Source organism: Eubalaena glacialis, chromosome 4, assembly GCF_028564815.1.
Source record: "Eubalaena glacialis isolate mEubGla1 chromosome 4, mEubGla1.1.hap2.+ XY, whole genome shotgun sequence".
In the NCBI taxonomy this organism is placed as follows: Eukaryota; Metazoa; Chordata; class Mammalia; order Artiodactyla; family Balaenidae; genus Eubalaena; species Eubalaena glacialis.
The window spans coordinates 152,411,115-152,434,494 of record NC_083719.1 but is presented as its reverse complement, the minus strand read 5'-3'; the positions used below and the strand labels follow the sequence as shown (position 1 = coordinate 152,434,494).

General features: G+C 39.8%; 1 protein-coding gene across 1 annotated transcript; it reads right to left on the bottom strand.

The window, feature by feature from the left end:
• Nucleotides 1-7,464: 7,464 nt before the first annotated feature.
• NPM1 (nucleophosmin 1) lies at nt 7,465-22,339 on the bottom strand. Its single transcript, XM_061188466.1, has 11 exons — nt 22,152-22,339; nt 20,091-20,170; nt 19,475-19,594; nt 19,045-19,138; nt 18,595-18,701; nt 18,428-18,495; nt 14,562-14,619; nt 14,123-14,206; nt 13,168-13,269; nt 10,802-10,876; nt 7,465-7,814 (listed from the first exon to the last, which is right to left on the bottom strand). The coding sequence occupies exons 1-11, from the start codon at nt 22,207-22,209 to the stop codon at nt 7,776-7,778; spliced, it is 885 nt and encodes a 294-aa protein (XP_061044449.1). The 5' UTR covers nt 22,210-22,339; the 3' UTR covers nt 7,465-7,775.
• Between the last annotated feature and the right edge of the window lie 1,041 nt (nt 22,340-23,380).

The following is a 23,380-nucleotide window of genomic DNA, read 5'->3' as shown; positions in this document are numbered from 1 at the left end:
CTCCGGGTTGGAGGGAGGCGCTCAGACTCTCGGCGACGGGACCGGCAGCTCCGAGGGGGCAGAGCCAGCTAGGCTGGAGCTGGTGAGCGCTCGAAGCCGTCGGAATTCTGCGCCTGGGCGCAATGACCCCGCGCCACGGCGCAAACGCTGCCGGAACTGGACAGGCTGCGGTCCCCAAGAACGCAGTTAGGTGCGGAACGTCCTTACTCTCCCACATTCGCTACTCGCACTCACACCCACCAGCGCTTGAGTGGGGAGCAGGGAAGGGGCGGGTCAGGCCCAGCCCTCGGGGCGGCTCCACTTAAGGGGGTCGCTTTTACCCGCTCTGTGAGTCCACGCAGGATCGTGGCATGTCCCAGGCGCCCTCTCGGACGGCTGGCCACCCTATGTGAGCCCCCTTTCAATCTCCGTCCCTGCCGTTGAGGGGAGGGGATCTCGAGGGCGTCTCTTAAGCCCCCCCCCACCCCCACCGCCCCCCTTCCAGGGCTCCCGGGTCGGTTCCCGAGATCCCAGCTGGGCTCTCCGGTAGGTGAGCCAGCTTTGGAAACGCACGGCTGCCACCTAGCGTCCCCAAGGCTTCACTGCAGCCCAGCCCGGTCAGGCTATACAGGCCCGGGAGGAGCCAGCAGGACTATGGTCAGCGACCACTCTAGGCCCTTTGCCGGCCTCCAGGCTGAGATTTGCCACTCTTTGCACACTAAGCAGCTTGACTCTTTTAACCAGGTCCCTTCTAAGGGCATCTCTTCTAACCCCCTCCGCCCCTTCAGAGGAATCACTCCTGTCCTTGCCACCAACCTCAAAATGTAGGTGTTCTTGTCACACATTAACTGTCTCACACTGTCTAGAGCTCCAGACAGCTAGGCTCTGCTTTGGCCTGATGCTAAGGGTTTGTCATAGAGGGGAAGAAACTGAACAAGCTCAAAAAGCAAAACTCAGGAATCCGGACTATTTGGTTAAAAACGTCCTGTGTCACTGGCTATGGCTGATATCCCCATTTCACGTATAGTGAAACTGAGGTAGACACTGTCAAACAGTGCTACTTCCTAGAGTCATGGAATATGAACTATCAGCAATTGTTCCGATTACCAGGCTTCCCTGCAAGCTATTTTATTTAAGTTCCCTTTCAAAGCTGAGGCTATCTTAAACAGCCTCTGTTTCAGCACTGGACACAAGTGCAGAAAACCTTTTCAAAGCTAGGTGCTGAGCAATGGAGAAAGTTCTTGTGTGAAGCGCTGGGCTGAATTTACTTAGACATTCTCATTGCCAGAACCGGCAAATCCCAAGACAGCATGCAATGCCCAACCACAAAACAGATATGCTTCCCTTGGGTCCTGTGACATCACCATGCTTGATCTTACTTTATAAAGACCTCTAACAGCCCAGTCAAGAGGTGGGTTTGGCCTACTACCTGCTAAAGTGGGGTGTTTGAAGTATGTCCTGGCTAATAATCAGACTTCCAATTTCCTGTACTGTTTCCTATTACTTTTGAATGAAATGGGTCCGTAATTATATTCTAAAATGCTTGCAATTTTTTTCAAGGCTCAGATAGTGTTTGTTGATTTCACAAATAAAGCTATCACCCAAGTAAGATTCACCCAGAAGTCCCGTCAAGTGAAGTTCTTAGTAAGAGCATGAACTCAAGTTAGAGGTCCTGGATTTGAATATTGCCTCCAACATTTACTTATAAATTCCAGCAAGCTTCCAACAGTACCAGGTGTTAAGTTGCTGCGAGTTACCAAATGAGATCATTCAGTCTGGCTCACAATGAAGGCTCCAAAGATTTTAGCTATTATTAATAGTCCTAATTATGGTTTTCAGGTTATCACATTATCTTTTTCTTCACCATTTCATGAAGTAGGGAAGCAGAATCATTCTTAATTTACTGAAAAGAATCTTTTGACTCTAAATCCTGTCATTTTAACATTCTTCCTTTCCATCGTTCACACCTGCAAACTTATTACCATACAGATGAATCTGAAATGAGCTTTTTCTATTCAAATTTGACATGTTCATATAGCACTTAATATGGGTCACTAATTTGGTAGTCACTTCTCACCAATTCATTCAATCACTATTTATTGTGTCAGGCCCTGGGTGAAGACACACAAACCCCCTGCTTTGAAAAAGCACTTTACTTCTACTAAGGAAGATGGGCAATAAGCAAATAAGCCAACAGATAAATTCAAGCTTATCGGCACTTTGAAGGAAAACAGTGGGATAGAGAACACCAATTAGCAATACTTACGCTAAGACCCAAAAGTGGGAGAGCCAGCCACACAAGGGAATATTCCAGGCAAAAAATGTCAATTGCCTGCAAGTGGGAAAAGGCTAGGTGACAGACAGGGTTAGCCAAGAGCGGCGAGAGGGTGAAAACAGGCAATAGGTACCTGTCAGAAACCTTCAAAGGCCTTTTAAGGCACTATTTATGTACAACTTTTAAATGCTTGGAGTTTGACAAATGTTTTTACTTCTGTAAACACCTTTCTCAGGCAACCTCCCACCACACCCATCACTAGTCTCAAGTTACCATTAGTCTGCTGGCACTAGATTCTAGTTTCACAGAAATGGAACCATATAATATGTGCTCTTTTGTGTCTGGCTTCTTTTGCTCAGCATGTTTGAAATTCAGCCTCATCCCTTGTTGCTTTTATCATTGTTCCTTTTTATTGCCAAGCAGTACTCAGTGTGGATATACCCATTTGTTTGGCAATTTATCAAAGGCTTTGAAACTAAGGGTCAAAATCCAGTTTGTTTTTAAAGCTTACTGCAGCTGGTAAGAATACATTGGAACGGTGTGACAGTGGCAGTAAGGAGGCCAGCAAAAAAGCTGTTACCAGTCCAGGCAAAAGTATGGTAGTTGGGGCCAGGTGGCTATGTGCTAGTTTGGTGTTGGGAGTCAGACACAACTACATTCAATTCCTAGCTCTCAGCTGGCAAATTTACAATTTTCTGAGCAAATTCTCATCTGTAAAATTCCTGGTTGTCTGAAGGGTAGCTGAGAATGTATGTTGACTGCTTCCCCAATGGAATGCAAGCCCTGGAGGGCAGTTACCCGTTTTGCTTGCTGATTAATCCTAAGCCTTAAATACATACTTTGGGACACAGTACTTAAATGTTTATAGATTCTTCCTACCTCATTTTCAAGTGAAAGTACACTAAAAGCACTGCAATCTCACACTCGTTTTCCACCTCTCTCCAATCTTAAGAATCACAAAATTCAGGAAGTCTATAGAATACAAATATTTTAAAGAGAGAACCTCCAGCCTAAGAACATAGGACAAATGCAGCCTCAAGTCTTCAATAGGATGAAGTAGCTTAATCAGAAAAGTAGACACAAAGTAGCACAAAAGCAGCTCTTGGAACTTCCAGATTAAAAAGGGATGTCTACTGCCAAGTTCAGGAGTCAAGGAGCAACTGGCTCTTCATTAAGATCTGGCTGGAAGGTGGCCTTACACTTTCTGAAATAACTTTAACCCTGCATCTCCACAGTGCAGACTACTAACTAACCCTTAATAGGGTATTTTCTGTGACCCTCAACTTTTTTTCTTGGATAATTTCAAAGAAAAACACACCCCCAGGCAATCTAAACATAACCTCCCCACCCCACCCCCATTATCCAGTTAATAGCTTCGGCAGGCAAGCTTTACACCACTATAAACCTCATTTTATCATCATGTGCACGATCCGGTAATTTGGACAGCCTGATCTGCTCTCCCCAAATGGCCTTACTTTATCAACCTATTTTTTCCTCTGGTTCAGGTTGAAGGTAACTCTGTGAAGTTCTCACCCACAACCTAACCATATGTGATAAAGATACTAAGATACCAAATGAAAAGAAGCTTCCTGCAGACAGCCGACAAGTGTGTCTCTGCCCTCCTAGTGCTCAAAACGTTCCTCTTGCTTTTCCAAAGGGTCTGATCTGATCATCCAGGTTAAGTCTGCTAAACAATACTGGGTTCAGTATTAATGAGTATCACTCCCACCAGGGCTGTGGTCTCTAAACGCCATTCTTTTTAAATAAGGAACCAGAGCTCCTTGGAAAAATGGATCATTCCAGGTCTAGAAAGAAAATCTGTTTATCTTGTTCAAGATAAGCCTGGAACATTCTGTCACACTAGAAAGCAAAAACCTTCATATCAAAGACTACTTACTGGAGTCAGTGATGGTAGGAACAAGCTTGAAAAGGATTCCGTTGGCCAAAAAGATACAACACAGTGGATTGAAATACAAATATATAAAAATCTGAATTCAGTGGCCATCATTAAAAAGTCTACAAATAACAAATGCTGGAAAGGGTGGAGAAAAGGGAACCCTCCTACACTGTTGATGGGAATGTAAATTGGTGCAGCCACCATGGAAAAGTGTGGAGGTTCCGCAGAAAACTAAAAAGTTACCTGACAAAACTATAATTCAAAAAGATACATGCACCCCTATGTTCACAGCAGCACTATTCACAATAGCCAAGAAATGGAAGCAACCTAAACGTTCATCAACAGATGAATGGATAAAGATGTGGTACATATATACAATGGAATACTACTCAGCCACAAAAAGAATGAAATAATGCCATTTGTAGCAACATGGATGGACCTAGAGATTATCATACTAAGTGAAGTCAGAGAAAGACAAATACCATACGATATCACTTACATGTGGAATCTAAAATATGACACAAATGAACTTATTTACAAAACAGAAACAGGCTCACATAGAGAACAGACTTGTGGCTGCCGAGGGGGAGAGGGGAGGGGGAGGGAAGGACAGAGTTTGGGATTAGCAGAGGTCAACTATTATATATAGGATGGATAAACAAGGTCCTACTGTATAGCACAGCAAACTATATTCAATATCCTGTGATAAACCAAATGGAAAAGAATAAAAAAGAATGTCTATATGTGTATAACTGAGTCACTCTTATGTACAGCAGAGATTAACACACTGTAAATCAACTATACTTCAATTAAAAAAAATTTTTTTTAAAATACTGTAAGTTACCAAAAAAAAAGGACACTCACTTTTTACTTTCAGGAAGTCAGTGTCTTTAGAAGAGGAATTTCCTAAGTCACAAGCCTAGGAGTAGTAGTTCAACTTTCAGATTACTACCATGTTTAGTTAGCTGATGTCTAATAACTAGCACTATTAGTGACTTCTGAGGCACAGGGAAATCCTTAATTCCTGCCCTTCCAAAACAGAAGCCCTATCTGGATTTGATTAGTTCTATTTAATGAGCTGGGAACAGGACAACCAGTAAGGCCAATTGCTTTCCCTCAGAATGGTGAGAAGTCCTTTTGGGTTTCCTGCCACATAAAAGTGCCCATCAGGTAAACCAAAGTTAAGGTTTAACTTCCACACAAAGCAACTCAAATATTAAAAATTTCAGGGGCTTCCCTGGTGGTGCAGTGGTTGAGAGTCTGCCTGCTAATGCAGGGAACACAGGTTCGAGCCCTGGTCTGGGAAGATCCCACATGCCCCGGAGCAACTAGGCCCGTGAGCCACAACTACTGAGCCTGCGCGTCTGGAGCCACAACTACTGAGCCTGCGCGTCTGGAGCCTGTGCTCCGCAACAAGAGAGGCCTCGACAGTGAGAGGCCCGTGCACCGCGATAAAGAGTAGCCCCCGCTTGCCACAACTAGAGAAAGCCCTCGCACAGAAACGAAGACCCAACACAGCCAAAACTAGATTAATTTTAAAAAAAGTAACAAATGTTCAAAAAAAAAAATTTCAGACTTACTATTTGTTTAAGACAGTATTATGCAGCAAGTATATTTCTACTTCTGAACATGTTAAGGGACTAATACTAATAATTACCACACTCCTACATCACAGAGTATAATAAAAAACACTATCTAGGGAAGGAATGACTCAACTTCAATGTAGTTGCATTATTTGAACACCAATAAATTTTCAAATTAATGTACAGGATGGTTAAGTGATTTGGGATTGTTCTATCAATTTAAAGTAGATGATCTTTTTTTTATATCTGAAGTACATAAAAACAAAGAACACTGAACATTTACCATCTCCTACTGTGCCTCCATTAAAATAAAGACATAAAGAGATAAGCTACAAAGACAGACATGGCCTGGAGAAAAGAAACTGAATAATCAATGAAGAAAACCACAATGTAAATGACTAGAAGAAGAACCCAACACCTGGAAACTTGAGATTGGACAAGACAGTACTGCACCAGTATTTTCCCCCACCCTCCAAAACTAGTTTACTCTGGAAAACCACCCCAGAAATACAAAGGCTTAAAATCTGCAGACCCCCATCAAAATATCTGCAACTAGAGCCCAGTCAACAAGTACCACCCTCCTAATCAATATAAAAGATAAAATAAACAGGCTGGTGCGGGAGGGAAACAAGTAAACAATGCATGGAATGAGAAAAAGTTTCTTCAGACTCTACATACTACGTCCCAAGAACCAAGCAAGAGCATTCGGAAGTTAAAAAAAATAAAACCAACACAAATTTGAAGACAGAAAATAAAGTCTCTCTCCTAAAGTTTAAACAAAAAGGAATGAAGAAAAACATCCAAGAGAATCAAACAGAAGGCCTAAGAATGGATGGGAGTTAAGTAGGAGGGTGAAACCTCCCAAGTAAAAGGCCCAGACCAGAGAAGAGTCTCTGAAGAATAGACCCACAGTCCACCCAGGGCCCAGGAACAAGACTACAAGACACATAAAATTCCAGAACACCAGCAATAAAGCAATCTTAATTAGCTCTCAGAAAAACTGGTCATATACAAAGAATACACAAAAATGGAAGAGACTAGGCCAAAAAAGGCAGCTCACACCTAAAATTCTGAGAAAAAGATTCAGCTTACAAGGCAGCATATAATTTGATGTCAAAAATCAAGATGTTTTCAGGTATGCAAAAAAATCAGAATACTTCCCCCATCTATTGGGAAACTACTGGAGGATATACCACAGCAAAACAAGCAGAACAGGAATCTAGCCCTGACCATCATGCAATTGAATCTTGGTCTAACAGATGAAGGGGTCCCAAGGATTAGTCCCTGAATGTCCTCACATAACCACCACATGCAATAAATTAACTTCCCCCATGGATCTCAAATATGTACTATTTTGGATAAATTAAGAAAATAGTCACAGAAATAATTTTGTGTTCTGGTTCAGATAAAGAACCCAGGTTGAGAAAGGCTGCTGCAGGCTATTTAACATGCCAGATTTTCTTTGGGGGTGAAAAGGCTAGGACAGGTGGATAAGAAGGTCTGATGAACACTTGATTATAATTAACTATTATCAAGAGGTGGTAAGGTAAAAGCACTAAGCCCTCTTGATGAAAAATAGATTGGTTAACTCTGAGAAGCAGAACTATTTGGATGGGTAGGGCAGGATACTATCTTAGAGATTTTGGAATACTATTTGACACTTGTACTATGTACATGTATTTCTTTGACAAAGTATAGAGGATAACAGAAAGAGAAACAGTGCTACTGTATTAAAATACTGAGTTTATTTCACATGTATATTTTTGTCTCCCCACCATTTCCATTTGTCTGACCACCACTACTACTATGTCCTATCATAACATTCCATACATACTTAAAACCAAGCAAAGGGTGGAGTTCCAACTTTAAAAACTAAACAGGCATTTTGGACAACACATTCTTGGCAATGGAACCTGGACAACATTTATCAGACACGGTAGGGAAAGTTCTCACTCTGCATTATAAAAAGGACAGCCAGATATCAACTGTTACAGAAATGAAATAAGACGGAAAATTTTAACAAACTGTTTAAACTATTTTCTTAAAGAGACTTCCTCCACTGCCAGAGATCTTGAATAGCCTGGAAAAAAAAAAAAGAGAGAAAAAAATGTAGTTAAAAAACCACAACACTTCATACACACCAATAAATTAAACCACGTCTCTCTGTACAATTCAACATACCTATTTTTCATTCTACCACCAAAAAGGTTCACTCTAGATAATTAAGAACTGATTTCAAGGAAATTTATACTCAGGCATAACTTAATTTCATATACTTCGATTCAGACATAAAATCATGTGATTTTTGTATACAAAGTCACTTTTATACTAATATACATTTAACAACTTAGATATTTAGTTAAGGAAACGAAGACCAGTTTGGCCAATGTTGCCTCCATGTTATCTGCTTTAGGGCTGCCAGATTTAGAGAAAAACATGCACCTGTACACGGGACACATAAAATTAGTACATTTATCTGAAATAAACTATATAAATATACCAAAGTTACATCTTTCTTTACCTCTAATTATATTTCCCTGGTGATGTGGGATCTCAACAGTTCCTTATTTTGCATAATTTGCTTATAAAATTCCTTAATTACAGTCTTATATTTTGTTTACATTTTAAGTTTCTACAGTGGTCACATCCAAATTATTTCATTAATGAGAACACATGCTAGCATTAGCATTATGAGACACTATATATATTTAACATGTTCTGCCATATTAGCTACTCAGACAAGCTCTTCTGGTTTGTTGAAACACAGAATACCATCTTCCATGACTAACTTGCTTTTCCATTCTTCAAGTCTAATGATTTAAAATATTGTCCAATGACCAAAAAAAAGAGCTCCCTCATCAATTTCTACATCCCTCTTCAACATATAATTCATTCTACTTGTTCTCATGCTGGTATTTAGTAACATCCATGTAAAAGAGCCAAAATCTTCAAGTGATAAAAAACATTTCAAATGACAATCACGTAAGTGCAGTATTAATTATCTACTTCAAGTTGGTGTTTCTTTTCCTATTCATGAATAATGCCTCTTAAAAAAAATAGTCTTGATGTTTTTGTCAACTCTTCAAAGGATTCAACAAGTTCTTTTAAAGCAATGGAGAACTTCAATGACTTCGCTCGTTTAATTTACATGGTCCTACTGCTGAAGAGACATTTAAATAAGCAGGTTTCACTCAATGGATTATTTAAAAGAACTTTGGGGGCCTTTTCTTCAAAGTGTTTCAGTGCTTCAAATAAATAGCATATTTTCAAATACTGTTTTTAAACACAGCCATTGGATTTCAAATGCAAGGGAACTGAATACCATGTCAACAAATATCAGTCATTCGCTAATCATTAAGTTGAATACAAATACTGAAGAACATTTTCATGACACTCTAATGTAAAAAAAAAAAAAAACCAGATGCTACTTGACTTACGTATTATATAGAATATTGAATATTCGAATATTCGAAAACTTCATGTTTTGCTTCAACTTTGAGTAAACACTGTTTGCACCTTTATACAAACATTCAGCAAGATTTTTATCTGTAGTCTTTCCACAAAAGGCAGTACAATTTTTTTCATTAACTCTTTAATTCAAGAGTTTCTGCAAAAATTTGCTATTATTTCTCAGGTTCCATCTGGATTTTATTAGCCAAATCTTCATAAACAACTCTTTTTCAGAAGAAAAACTGCACAAGTAATGGGAAGATATTTTACACATTGTAATTACTTACATCTGCAGCTATGCCATAAAAATGTGACACATTCAGTGTTTTGATAATTTCATAATAGTAAACAGAGATATATTTTTTATTATTGCAGAAATTTCATCCTGGCACTTGAAAACAGCTTTCAGTTTTTAAGTCAGAAAATATTTCTGATAGCAGTGAATTCAGTCATTTTCAGCTGCAAAACTGACATGCTGTTTGGAAGGCCCTTGCAACTTTAGTTGTTACTTTATCTTCACCTGAATTTTTCTTAATCAAAAATTTTATTTTACCACTTCCTTTGGTATTAGCTGAAAAAATTATGTATGTCTTATGCTTACCTGTTATAGATGATGGTTTATATATCTCACTTTCTACCATTTTCGATACTGAATTAACAATTACACACTGCATAGTTTTAAAAGGACTTTTATGTTTACTAAATGTCCGCAGAAAATTCACACAATTTACACTGGCTTTTGGGGATTCAAATATACACAAAAAAACAGAATAGCAACCAAAAGAATCGAAAAGATTCAAACTGGTCATCTCGTGGCCATGGCAAGGAAGGCTGAACTCACAATAAACAACCACGAAGAGTATTAAACCACTGAAAGGGTTTCAAACCTGAGAAAAATAGTGCTGCCATTTAAGTGATTTAAGTACTAAATATTGTGGTAGAAAAAGATCTCTAACAAATTTAATTTATTGAAGAAAGCTGAATACAGGAGACTTAGGGAGCATTGACAAAAACCATTAAACACAGAATATGTCCTGTATGTACATGATGCCTAGCAACCCTGTGTAACTGCTTTTACATTTTCCTTTACAATCTGCGAGTCAGCAACTATAAATAAGACAGTAAAAATAAATGCATGATTTTTCTTCTATTGACAAAATACCTTCTTCACATTAAGAAATACAAAATCTAACTCAACTGATTTTACACTTAGGTTGATTTCAGCAAAATGTGCTTCCCATAACATCTATGGAGAAAATCATCTCTGCCAACTCACAAGAAAGCAAAGAACAGACTGACCCAAGTAGCCAAATGGAGCAGCAAGGAAAACCACAGCTCATTTCCTTAGCCAACATAGTACCAAAAGCAAAACTGAGTTCAGTAACCAAGAGATAATTTACCAACTATATAAAAGCTGGGAAAAATGTACTAAAAAAGTTATCTTCTCAGTCTCTGCCAACTAAATTCTTAAGAGTTTCCATGTATTTAATCTGAAGTATTGTCTGTGGTTAGGAACATTTTAAAAGAAGCCAACACCTAGAGAGACTAAACAAATAACCATAATAAGTCACAATAAAAATTTTGGATTTGATCATGTCTCCAACAAAGCTCAGTTACCTCCTGGTCAGTCATCCGGAAACAATTCTTCACATAATTGATGAATTTGGCTTCCACTTTGGGAAGGGAACCACCCTATTGAGACAAAAGCATTATTAAGGGTAAGTATAGAAACACTGTTTTTGAGGGAGATTGTTATGAAATTCCTCAAAGATTCGAGTGCTGTTTATTATATGGATCATTGTGATTCATTCCTTGTCTCTTCAACTCCTTCATTTTAATACTGAATAAATCCTTTTTTAGGCCTAGAAAGACATGTTTGTACAACATATTAGGACCTAGGTCTTCCACAGGTACTCTCATACTGAATAAGGTTTGTCCAAGTTTCAAATTCCCTGCCCCCACCCAGCCACTCTAAAAACACAAAGTATAAGCTATGCTTGTGATTCTTCAGGCACTCAACCATCAACTTGATTGCCTACTGTATTTATCTAACAAGTCGGCTTTATCACCATCCTCCACCACCCAGGACCAAATACAAAAAAAAAGTATAGCCCCTTTGGGTATCATGTATACAAGTGACAAAAATTGTTAAAAAGATCACTTAATATGTACCAAAAACCCAGGTCCAGCACGGTGCTAACCTGGGAGTCAATTCAGGGGGTATATGAAGTCAAATGGGGGGCAAGACTTTATTACATTTCACTAAACTCTAAAATTCGCCATTCCTTTCAATTATGGACACAGGGAAGAAAGCACAATAGTAGTAACACCAAATTATTTTCAAAGTATATGTCACCAAATATTTTCAAAAATCTTGAAATGTTTATATTTATCTCTGCTCTGGAATTACCTTAACGCACTAATTTTTTCACTTTTGTTTCCTACTTTGATAACTAAATTTTGATTTTCCTTGTAACCTGAATCTTCTGTGCACTTTAAAAAGATCAAGAAGGCTTCAGGTATGGTGTAAGACACTTAGCTGCCTCATCACCTAGAAAATAAACCTCACTATAATTTACCCTTTTAAATTATTGTCACATACATTCTTATTTGATTCAAATATTTATTGAGCAGCTAGGGAGATACAAAGGTGATTAAAATATGGTCAAAGAGGTGAGGCAAATGCACAAGTAATAGAAAGCAAAGTATAAGGTTCACTGAATCACAGCAGTCAAAAGAAAGTGTTTTAGGAGATCAAGAGATTGCTTCCAGCCTGGAAGGGGGGCATGGGTGGGTGGCAAATCAGGAAAGGGGATTGAGTTAAAATAGAAGACTTCAGTCTGGATTGTTGATGATACTCAGTTTGGACTATATTTGTCTCTCCTTTTCCTCTCTCCCCATCTTTGGGCTTAATTTACCAGTAGTGCCCAGGATTGTTCAATGCGCCTGCAATTAAACCAAGGAGATAGGACCATATTAAAATTAGGGGGAGGGGTATCTAAAATGTCATTTTAGAACGGTACGCAAGGGATAAAAATAAAGCAGCGATACCAGGAAGGCTAAAAGGTTTACAGTAGTACTAAAGCAAAATCAAGAAATACATTCTGGTTCTAAAATGTTAGTTTTCCAACTGACTCATAACTGCACAATGAAAGGAAATCTACAGAAGCCATGTAGAACCTAGAGAGCACAGAAAAAACACAGGGAAAGGGAGTCAGTAACTTTTCCTCACCATCCCACATTTATTCTCAATAATTGGGGTCTGAGAATATTCACAGAATTTTAAAGTTTCTCTCAAATGTGTTTCAAGGTATTAAAACCAATTACTCCATACTCCAGAGTTCACTAAAGTTTATTAAGTGCATCCCCCCTACCCAAAATCAAGCAAGTAGGACAAAAGCTAATCCTCTTCTCACACATTTCCGCTAAGACAAAAGGAGACTAAATGTAAACATGTTAGTCACTCAAAAAGTCAAGATATTATCACACGTATTGCCTGGTGACATCTTGGTGCAAATGGCAAATAGAAATGACTCAATTTGTTGGAGAATGTTTCTGACTACAGTCAAACACGAGTAATTTTTTTAAAAACTACAACACCAAGTGGCCAAAGACTCTACTTTTCCAGCTGTTTGCAATTTTAGAAGACTCATACGCCCTCTGCTGGTACTGTGGCATCTCGTGACCACAACAGGTGAAGGGAAATGCTCTCATTTTAACATCTAAGGTAAGAATATATCTTACAATCAACTTACTTGTATTCCTTTTATAATGGAAAATAAAGCATATTTAACTTCAAATATGCAAAAAAATCAACAGAAACTATAAATTAATGTTAAGTAACTAGTAATCCATTTTTGAGATAATTTCACACCACAAAGGGGCAGGTATATTAACTATAAAAAATGAGGAAGAGTCCTGTTCCAAACCCCAGAAGGTAAAATTACCTATTTAGTTCCTTTAAGGAAGACAATTTTACTCACTTTTTCTATACTTGCTTGCATTTTTGCTTTAATGTCTTCTACAGAGCTAGGTCCTTTCGGTGTTTTAGGAGTTTTTTCCTGTTTTTTGAAGGATTCTTGACCCTGGGAAAAAAGGCGAATTTTAACATCATAAGAACTCTTAAGACCCACCCTACTTGGATTTTCTCAATAAAATTCTTACAGTCCTTTGTAAAAACAAGTATACACCAGAACTGAGTTACCATGATAAATGAATTCGTGTCTCAACAATTATTTTTAAATTACTGCTTAAGAAAGGAATAGGAAATAGTTTGAGCCTGCATTTATATTCAACACCAGGTCAGTCCTACACTTAAAGGATATTATGAAAAAAAACGAAACCAGAAAGTCCCCAAGAATGAAGCAACAAAGTTAATGCAGCTTGATGCCTGGGGCCCATTCCATAGCATTTAAATGATAATCTCCCAACAGGCGGCCAGCACTGAGAAACTGCACTATGCGATAAACATACCTTTCAACAAGCAAGAACCCTTACATGACACAACTGTTTGTATCACAATAAAAATCTGTCAGCTTTCTCCCCCATTAGAAAGCCACGGCAATATACAGTTGACCCTTGAATGTCAACAGGTGACGCCAGCCCTCCACGTGGCCAAAAATCTGTGTATAACTTGTCGGCCCTCCACATCTGTGGTTCCTCTGCATCCAGATTCAACCAACCGTGGATATGCAGTACTGTAGCATTTACAAAAAAAAAAAAAACCGTGATAAATGGACCCATGCAGTTTAAACCTATGTTGTTCAAGGGTCAACTGTCTAACTATATGACAGTGATTACCAATAAAATAAGCACATCTTAGCTCTTCGGCACCAACTACAGGCGTTCTCCAAAGACCTATCGAATTTTTAAAGTAGATTCTTCCACAGAAGAACCTAACTACTTCAATGGAGCTTGTATTTATATGTTACCACTTACTTTTGATCTTGGTGTTGATGGTTTTGAGTCTTTTCCATTCTGGTTTGATTTTTGTGCATTTTTGGCTGGAGTATCTCGTACAGACTGCAATTAGAAATTAATCTTAATCAATGCCCCTCCCTACATAACAGACATATTACTACAAATAAAACTGCCCCAAACCATGGCAAAAGCAGCAGTCAGGCTAAGATGAAACAATCATTTTGACAAAAGGTTACAAAAGGGTTAACAAACAGACAGAAGGCTATATAAAGAAAATAGATAATTCCCCACTATGAGAAAAGTTTCCAAGATAGCCCTACTCAAGAAAAATTTGAAGTATGAGATCATCTTCTCCTAAGACAATTTTCAATAACCACAAAACAAGCCAATGGCAAAAATTCCCATCATTTTGTTATTAGCTATTTCTGATAATCTTATACTACTGTATCTTACTTACTTTCTTTACTGGAGCTTTTTCTTCAGCTTCCTCATCATCAAAGTCATCATCATCATCACTACAAATAAAATAAGTCCTTATTACTGATTCAATGCACTCAACAAATCTAGAAAGCTTATCCAGAAAGTGGATGAACCTACAAGTTTAGTCAATCAAAGCATGAAGAGCTTTCAAACTTTTGCGGGTTGACAAAAGAACTGAGAGCACAATCTTGAACACAAATTCATTTTCACTGCAACATTATTCACAATTACCAAGCGGTAGAAGCAACCCAGGGAATTCCCTGGCAGTCCAGTGGTCAGGACTCTGCACTTCCACTGCAGCGGGGCACAGGTTCAATCCCTGGTTGGGGAACTAAGAGATCCCGCATGCAGCACGGTGTGAGCCAACCCACACTCCCCCTCCAAAAAAGAAGCAACCCAAATGTTCATAAACAAATTGTAGGGAAAATGTCATATATGTATATATATCAGGGAATATGCAGTCTTAGGGAAATCCTCAAATGTAGCACATGGATGAACCTTAAGGACATTATGCTAAGTGAAAGAACAGTCACAAAAAGACAAATACTGTATGATTCCACTTATATGAGGTATCTAAAGGAATCAGTCTTTATAGAAACCAAAAGTAGATTGGTGGCTGGCAGGGGAGAGGTGGAAATGGGGACTTTTTGTTCAACGGTTATGGTTTTCAGTATAACTAGATGAGCTTGAGATGTTACACAACGTGATTATGATTAACACTACTGAACTGCACACTTAAAAAATAGTTAAGATGGTAAATATGGTGTTATGTTTTTTACAACTGAAAATAAATTTTTGAAAATGAAAATGGAATTATTTAAAGAAATTAAAATAGAAACATTCCAAATTCATGGACCAGTAAATATTAAGGTGGCAACTCTCCAAATTAATCTACAGATTTAACACAACCCCTAAAAGAATCCTAGCTGGTATCTCCATAGAAACTGATCCTAAAACTCACAATGAAACTCTAGGAACCCAAAGTAGCCAAAATCAATCTTGAAAAAGAACAAAGGTGAAGCATTCACATTAAGTAATTACAAACTAAAATCTATAAAAAGTACAAAGCAACAGAAATCAGAATAATGTTTCACTGGCAGAAGAATATGACATGGAACTGAAGAGTCCAAAAGTAAATATACATTTATGGTAACTATTTTCAAAAAGGGGGCAAAGACCATTCAATGGGGAAAAGTCTTTCACAAATGGTGCTGGGACTACTGGATATCTACAATCAAAAAAAATGCAACTGGCTCTTACCTCACAATAGATACAAAAATCAATTCAAAACGGATAAAAGGTAAGAGCTGAAACTATAGAACTTTTTGAAGATTTGGCAATGGTTTCTTAGGTTTGACACCGAAAACACAATAAAAGAAATAAACCAAACTATGAAATTTAAAAGCTTTTCTGTAAAGGACCACCAACAGAGTATAAAGACAACCCATGGAATGGGAGAAAATGTTTGTTATATGAAATATCCAAAACAGGCAAATCTATAAAAAACAAAGTACATTAGTGGTTGACTAGAGCTGGGGAAGATGAGGGGTTATAGCACAGTTTCTTTTTGAGGTGATGAAATGTTCTGAAATTGGCTGCACAACTGTGCATATATACTACAAAGCACCAAACTGTACACTCTAAATGGGGGAACTGGGGAGAAAAAAATCCAATCACTGGAGAAGTCCACAAATAAGTACGAATCAGCAAATGGTGGAATTGGTTTAACTTGTAATTACTTCACAAACCAAACATTACATACTGGCCAAAATGGTTTCTCTTCCACACTACATAGTCTAAATAAAAAACAGGAGTAACTTCATCCATGTGCAACCAAAGAAACACTTCTTTCCAATACAGGGGTAAAAAATCTGCTATGCTAACTGGATAAAATACCATGTAGTATACATTTAAAGGCATATAACGTCCTTTAAGTAATTTTTAACAGTGATTTGTCAATTTTGGCCCTAGCACCCAATACCTGCATAGGCTACCCCATACTAAAAAAAAGATGACAATGGTTTCTATAAAACCACTATTGTAAGCAGTTTTATTAGGATATTCCCTAATAAAATAGGGGAAAAGGGTGTTTATGGAGAAGCACCCTTTTTTTTATTTTTTAAGTTACAGATATTTTCCTGGGTGGCACCTAGGCAAATACCATTGCCACCTCAATGAAGAACAAGGAACACTCTCCACCACCCCCTCACCTGACCTGGCCCCTGTGGGAAACAACACTGAACTTGGAAGGAAGCACAGCCCATGCTGCCCCAGGACCCAGCCATAACCATGAGCCACTTGCGGAATGGCCACTCCGGCCCCACGCCAGCCATGCTTGAGCGCCTAACATTTTCAACGCCCCCTAAAAACTGTCCTCCAAAGTCACCCCTTATAGTTCCCTGGCCACCCAGAATAATCCACCCAGGATGTATCTGTAAGCCATACTAACTTTTTTTTAAACTTTTTATTTTATATTGGAGTATAGTTGATTAACAATGTTGTGTTGGTCATACTAACTTTTAATGTACTACATGGTCTTCAGCTTTTCTTGCTTACATCAACAGCAGTCAGTCAACCAACCCCACACCATACCCCTTCCATCCCCAAAACAGACCCACTGATCTGTCTTTTATTTTGTGGGTTCCAAGCCTTCTGAGATTATGGCTTACAATTTCTACATAACAACTACTTTTAACTAACAAACCTTGGGGCACCTCTTAACATTTTCATTGCCCCCTAACCAATGGAATCTTCTAAGACTTGTTATCCTCAAGGGATCCATTAACTGCCTCTACTTACACATGTATCTGACTACCCTTTTATGAAAACTTACCGATTTGGACCTTGTTACCATCTACACTTTTCATTCCTCCCTCACCACCTAACTTAAAGACAACTTAGAGGAGACATGGAAGACAAGAACGTAAACTATTTACATTGTAGTTACATCAGGAATTATCCCCATTTTAAAGACAGGAAATCTTCCAAAGCCCAGGCATAATTAAGTAGTAACAAACACCAACTATATTGAGTTTGTTTATAAGTCTGACATGCAGGTAATTTTAAATATTTTAAGCATTCAACTCTTTCCTATTTTCTGCTTCCACTGTCATGCTCAAAGGCCTTTTTAATGCGCTACCAGCTTGGCTAGTTGAGGTCACTGAAAACCTACTTTGCAGATCTGATCGTTAAATTAGTGCATGTTCTCTCAGAGTCTGTCTTAGATTCCATTTCAATTGTTTTCAGTAAATATACAATGGACCAACCTGAGAACTCAAGAACAAAGTTGACAAGAAATTAAAAATTCAATATTAATAAATTTTTGATATGGCTGCACATAGGAAAGACTAATTATGAGTAGCACTTTATTCCATAGCTTGTTTGTAACTTTACCATAGTCTGACCTAGTTTAACAAACATATCAAATCTTGTTTACAACCAAATTTTAAATTCTCCAGCAAAATTCTATTCTCTTTTAGAATCTAATTTTCTCATAAGGACCAGGACAACCATATGCCAAAATCCTTTGTGGGGAAAAAAAATCCTCAAGTGACAACTTACAAAATGAATATAGCTGGAGCTATTCAGATTCTCTTTATGCCCAATCCATTTATTATAAACTGTTCAGCGTAAAATACACCAGACTTAGCATACAGTAATGTGTCCACTAAATCTTCCTCAGAAAAAAAGCACCTAGTCAAATACATCTGGGAAATGCTGCATACTCCATCCTTTAACTCAGCTCATTTAACACAAACTGACAACCACTAATCATGATTTTGGTAAATCGTTTTCATAACCCCCCATACAACAATGTCAGGTTTCTAAGGGCATACTACTTACTCTTCATCATCATCGTCGTCATCATCATCATCATCATCATCTTCATCAGCAGCAAGTTTTACTTTTTTCTTAAAAAAATAATTGGACAGACACTGGTAAGTAAGTGCTAATCCAAACTACCAAACTAAAGGCCAGAATAAATTATGTATAGTAAATTGCATCTGTACCTGTGGAACCTTGCTACCACTTCCAGGGGCAGAACGCTTTCCAGATATACTTAGGAGTTTCACATCCTCCTCCTCTTCATCTTCTGACTCTGCATCTTCCTCCACAGCTAAAATAAAATTCTTTATCAGCCACTACTAAAACTCAACCAACAGCAAGAACTCAGAAAAAAAGGCACTGATAAGACACAGTAATGAGTATTTTAAAACTCAGATTCTATTAGAAAAACAGTAAAAAGAGAACAAAATTTTTTAAAAGGAATTTGATGGACTAATACTCATTACTAGGTTTTACATGCAAAACACCAGGCTTTTCTAGTTATAAATTACTAGATTCCCATTTGAACCTATTACAGACAGCAGTACTAGAACTAAGCATACTTCATGAAGTCCAAATTGGGAACAAAGTAACTGCATTAAAAATAAGCATCATAACATATAAAAATAACATACCTACTAAGTGCTGTCCACTAATATGCACAGGCCCTGAACCACACTTCAACCGTAAGACCACAGGTGGTGTTATTTCAAAGCCCCCAAGGGAAACCTAAAAAGAAGAAATTATAAATCACTAAATATTGTGGGAAAAAAAAATGGTTACATGTTTGGTATAAAATCTGTTCATAACTTAAAAATGTTTCTGAACAAGCAAACCCATCAGCCAAATGAACAAATCGGTGAACCTGTTTTTTCCACCTCTGATAAACAAGCAGCTACCACCACGGTGATCAGTCAACACCAGTGACAGAATATGCAGCTGTGACTACTAGGAAAAAAACCAAACCAAATTCCCCAATTTCCTTGTTGTAACCTAAATGACACTCACCTTAAGGCAACAGCATTAGACTTTGACATAAAATCCAAAGTGTAAAAGTGCCCTTACCGTTGGCTGCACAGACATTTTCAAAGTTGCCAGTGTTACTTTAATTGGACTGCCTTCATAATTCATCGCCTCTGCTTCGACAATGTGCAATTCATCCTTTGCGCCAGCCCCTAAACTGACCTGTGAATAGAAGAACAGTACTTCAATTTAAGTTTCCACCATTTTACAACCCCCCCCAACCAGTTGTTTTAAAAAATCAGAACAATTATAAACCTTTCGTTATTACCACTGATGGGAAACTGACTTGAGCACAATGTTGTCTTCAAGTTTTATGTGACTTTGACAATTTCTCATATTTGGTAAATCTTAACAATTACATAAAAATGCATTTGATGACAAAGATGTTTATGTCATCACCCACGCCTAAGTACAAACCACCTAACATTTACTGGGCACCTAGAAGTTAAGTAGTAGGCTATAGGCTAGTGTCTGTGGAGAACAAATAAGATTTATATTTATCACTACCCTAAAGGGTTTTTAATACAACTGTAGAAGCGAAGAACGTAAATAAGGAAAGAAAAATACTGCTGTAAAATAAGTATTAATCCACACGAATAGGAACTAACAGACTGAAATCAAGAAATGTTAAGTAGTTTATTTTGAAAAGTTTAAGTACCGTTCTTAAAGATAACTGGTGCTCATTTTCATCATTATCCACCTTAAAGTGATAATCTTTGTCGGCCTTTAGTTCACAACCTGTAAATGAAGAAAAAATTCAACTATAACAAGGAGAAAAATAACACTGAAAATTCAGTGTGGGTAACCAAAAAGTTAACGTGTGAACTAATTTTTACTACTCTAGCTACCAAAAGGCAAGGCAGAAGTACCTCTTCCTGGATTTCTTGAACACAAAAGTCTATAAACATCAAATAACATCCATACAGAGCTTTATAAATTCCACTTCCCACTACATTATTTTATGCTCAACTACACTACTATTCTCATGTAGAAACACGATCAAAAATTTAGCAAAGCTAGAACTGAAACCAACCCTAACATACAATGTTGATAAAATCCCACTATTTTAAAGTTGAGATTACCTACCAAAACTCCCAGGTGCCAAATTTAGAAATGACAATGGTTACACAAACACCTACATCAACAGCTTGTATTCACAACAGAAAAACTACAAATGTAAAAGAACTAAAACTCATTACAGGGGTCAACATTCCATCTTCGAAGTTACAGAAATGATGTACATTAAATTGTTCAGAAATTATGTTTAAGACAACAGAAATATCCTAGGGATACTTCCAATAGCAAGAGCTAAACAAAAATTTTGATATAAATTGATCAGAAACGCCAGCTTTTCAAAATGCTAGGAATAAAAGCCTTAATGCATAGTGCATGTTACTACTACCATTCATGAATAAGCAAACTGTCTTAAATACCATCAGAATTAAACTTTATTTAAATAGTCCCATTTAGTTGCCATCTAATAGTTACTGGAATAGATGCTTAACTGTTATTGCTCAATTAACAAATCTCAGCATGGTATATAAGGATACAAAATTAATTTGGGGCAGGATTTGCACTTACTTTAAAGCCTGACACAAAGGCTTCAACAATTCAGTTTAGTGAGACTGAAAAACCAACGCAGGCCCCTTAGTATGGTACTTGGTGTGCTCGAGGGGGAAATCCCAAAACCCTGGTATAGAATTACAAGTTTAACAGAAGGCTGCCTCCGCTAGTCTCCCTCCCTCGCCACCCCCCACCCCAAATCATTTGTAATGCAGCAGCTCTGGAGGCAAGGGTCATGGGGTTAGATCTAGTCTCTTCCTACAAGTGCAACTTCGTTAAGCCACTTCGGTTCTCTGAGCGGCAGTACCTCCTCTGCGAGATGGACGCGGTGAGACAGAAAAAGGATTCTCTAAATGAGAACTACCAGCATAGATGCTAAGCACCGAACAAAAGACCTCCAAGAGTCCTGGAGCTACCAACCACTTCACCTAACATTTCCGGCCCACCAGCCTCAATCAAGCCCCAGGACCCCAGGCTCGGAGATGACAAGACACCAGTGAGCCCCGGATGCAGCGCCCACACCCCCCTCCTTCCCCCAACCACGTGGCAACCACGTGCTCCCCAGCGGTCGCGGCCTCCTCACGCCGGGCCGGGCCGCACCTCCCTTGCCCCCAGCAACCAGCCGAGGCACCGGGGCCGAGTCTCGGTCGAGAGCTCCTGACCCTGAGGCCCGAGGACAACGCCATGCTCAATCGATCCTCTCGTCCAGAAAGGAGGCCCAAGCCTCCTCACACCCCGAACCCACAAAACCTCCTGCACCACCATCGCGGAGCTCAGCCTCAGGCACCCGCCCGGAATCAGAAGCCTACCAACTCACAAAACCCCAGAAAATAATTGTGCCCGGAGCTCCACCATGGGCCCCGCGTAACGCCGAACCCTCAGCCGGTCGGTTCCACGTTACCTCAGGCCCTGGGCCTCGGACCGCTGACGCCTCAGCCTTCAGGCCGCCCCTCCTTCCCACCCCCCTCCGTGCTTACGGCTCGCCCCTCCTGGGTCCCCATCCTGCAGGCGGCAGGACCCCGTCTGCTCGCTTCCCACCCCCTCAGGCCTCCAGCCTGCTTAGCTTTCCCCGCTAACCCAGGCCTCAGTGGGATCCCGCCCCCCCACCAAAGCCTGAAGGCCCTGCTCGGCCTCGCTCCAACCCCCCAGCAGTTACCGAAAAGATAGTTCTGGGGCCTCAGGGGGCTCATGTCCATGTCCATCGAATCTTCCATGGGTTGGTGGCACGCACTTCGGTGGGAGAGAAAGTGGACGGAGATAAAAGACTACCGCTCGAAGGAACAGTCGCGCAGGACGGAATCAGACCAGGGAAAGGACGCGGGCTCCCTGCGCACATATATAGCAACCTGGAGATCTCGCGAGAGCTCCTTAAGTCCCGTCTCTGCGCGCGTGCTCCGGAGTCCCCCTCCCCGCACGGTCGCCCTCCCGCGCAAGCGCTCTTCAATCTCACTCCTTTCTACCTCTCCCCCCACCTCCTCCAGGTACTTCGCGGGCTCCCACCGAGCACGCGCACTCGTACCCCGGCCCCACCCCTCCGCCGCAGCCGCCGCCTGTGCGCACGCGTGCTTCCTCCGGGTAGCGCGCGTTCCCCGCCTTCTAGCCTTCCACGTCCTCTCCGGCTCAGACGCGCGGGCCTTGCGACAGGAGACTGCGCAGCCCACCCTGCAAAATGGCGACGACAACACTTAGCTGTGTTAGGTACGGAGGGCGAGCCGGTTGTGAGTCAGAGAGCGACTCGATTCACCTTTCTCCGTCCCCTCGTGCCTCGCAGGCCTCCAAACAAGCATAACCACTTCGGGTTTTTTGACTCGCCTGAAGGCCTGGGCGCAGAATTCATTGTTTCCCCAAAGTTAAAGCTTGAGGTGCCAGAGACAGTGGACTATACGCATTATTATCTGTTGGAGAGAAAAGATGTAGCTGCTGGCCAGACTTATTCAACTCTGTTTCTATCGCTCTGTCGTTTCTGAGCAAACATCTTCGAAGTTGAAATCCTTCCTCATTATGTCACTTGGGGGCAAAAGGGGACTAAGTCGGCCTCTTCCACATGAGCAGGGCAGGAACCAAGCCTGGGTGATTTCTCCAGACAGAAGGTTTTAAAAGGGCTATATATCCACAACACGTCCCCACGTAACGTACTGTGAGGCATACACGACTATCCCCGCTTTGCAGACAAGGAAACGGGCCGCGAGGAAGGTGCCGAAACAGATGAAATGATTATAGACAGGGTTCTCTAGTTCGAAGTCCAATACCAACATCCAACCAAAAGAGCTCAGAGGATTATATGAGGGTCCAGTGTCTGAGGCAGTGCAGTTCTGAATCCTCAGGATTTCTAAGAATGTTCTGACCTGTAAAGAAGGCATATGACTTGTAAGAAATGCATAAACC

Bases quoted from the DNA above. Each gene is read 5' to 3' on its own strand.
- NPM1 (XM_061188466.1), bottom strand. From the start codon at position 22,209: ATGGAAGATTCGATGGACATGGACATGAGCCCCCTGAGGCCCCAGAAC. The intron at 18,702-19,044 runs GTATGTTATTTT...ATTTTATTTTAG, and splicing joins TAGTGGACAGCACTTAGTAG to CTGTGGAGGAAGATGCAGAG. The intron at 10,877-13,167 runs GTGAGTAAAATT...TTGTCTCAATAG, and splicing joins TGCAAGCAAGTATAGAAAAA to GGTGGTTCCCTTCCCAAAGT.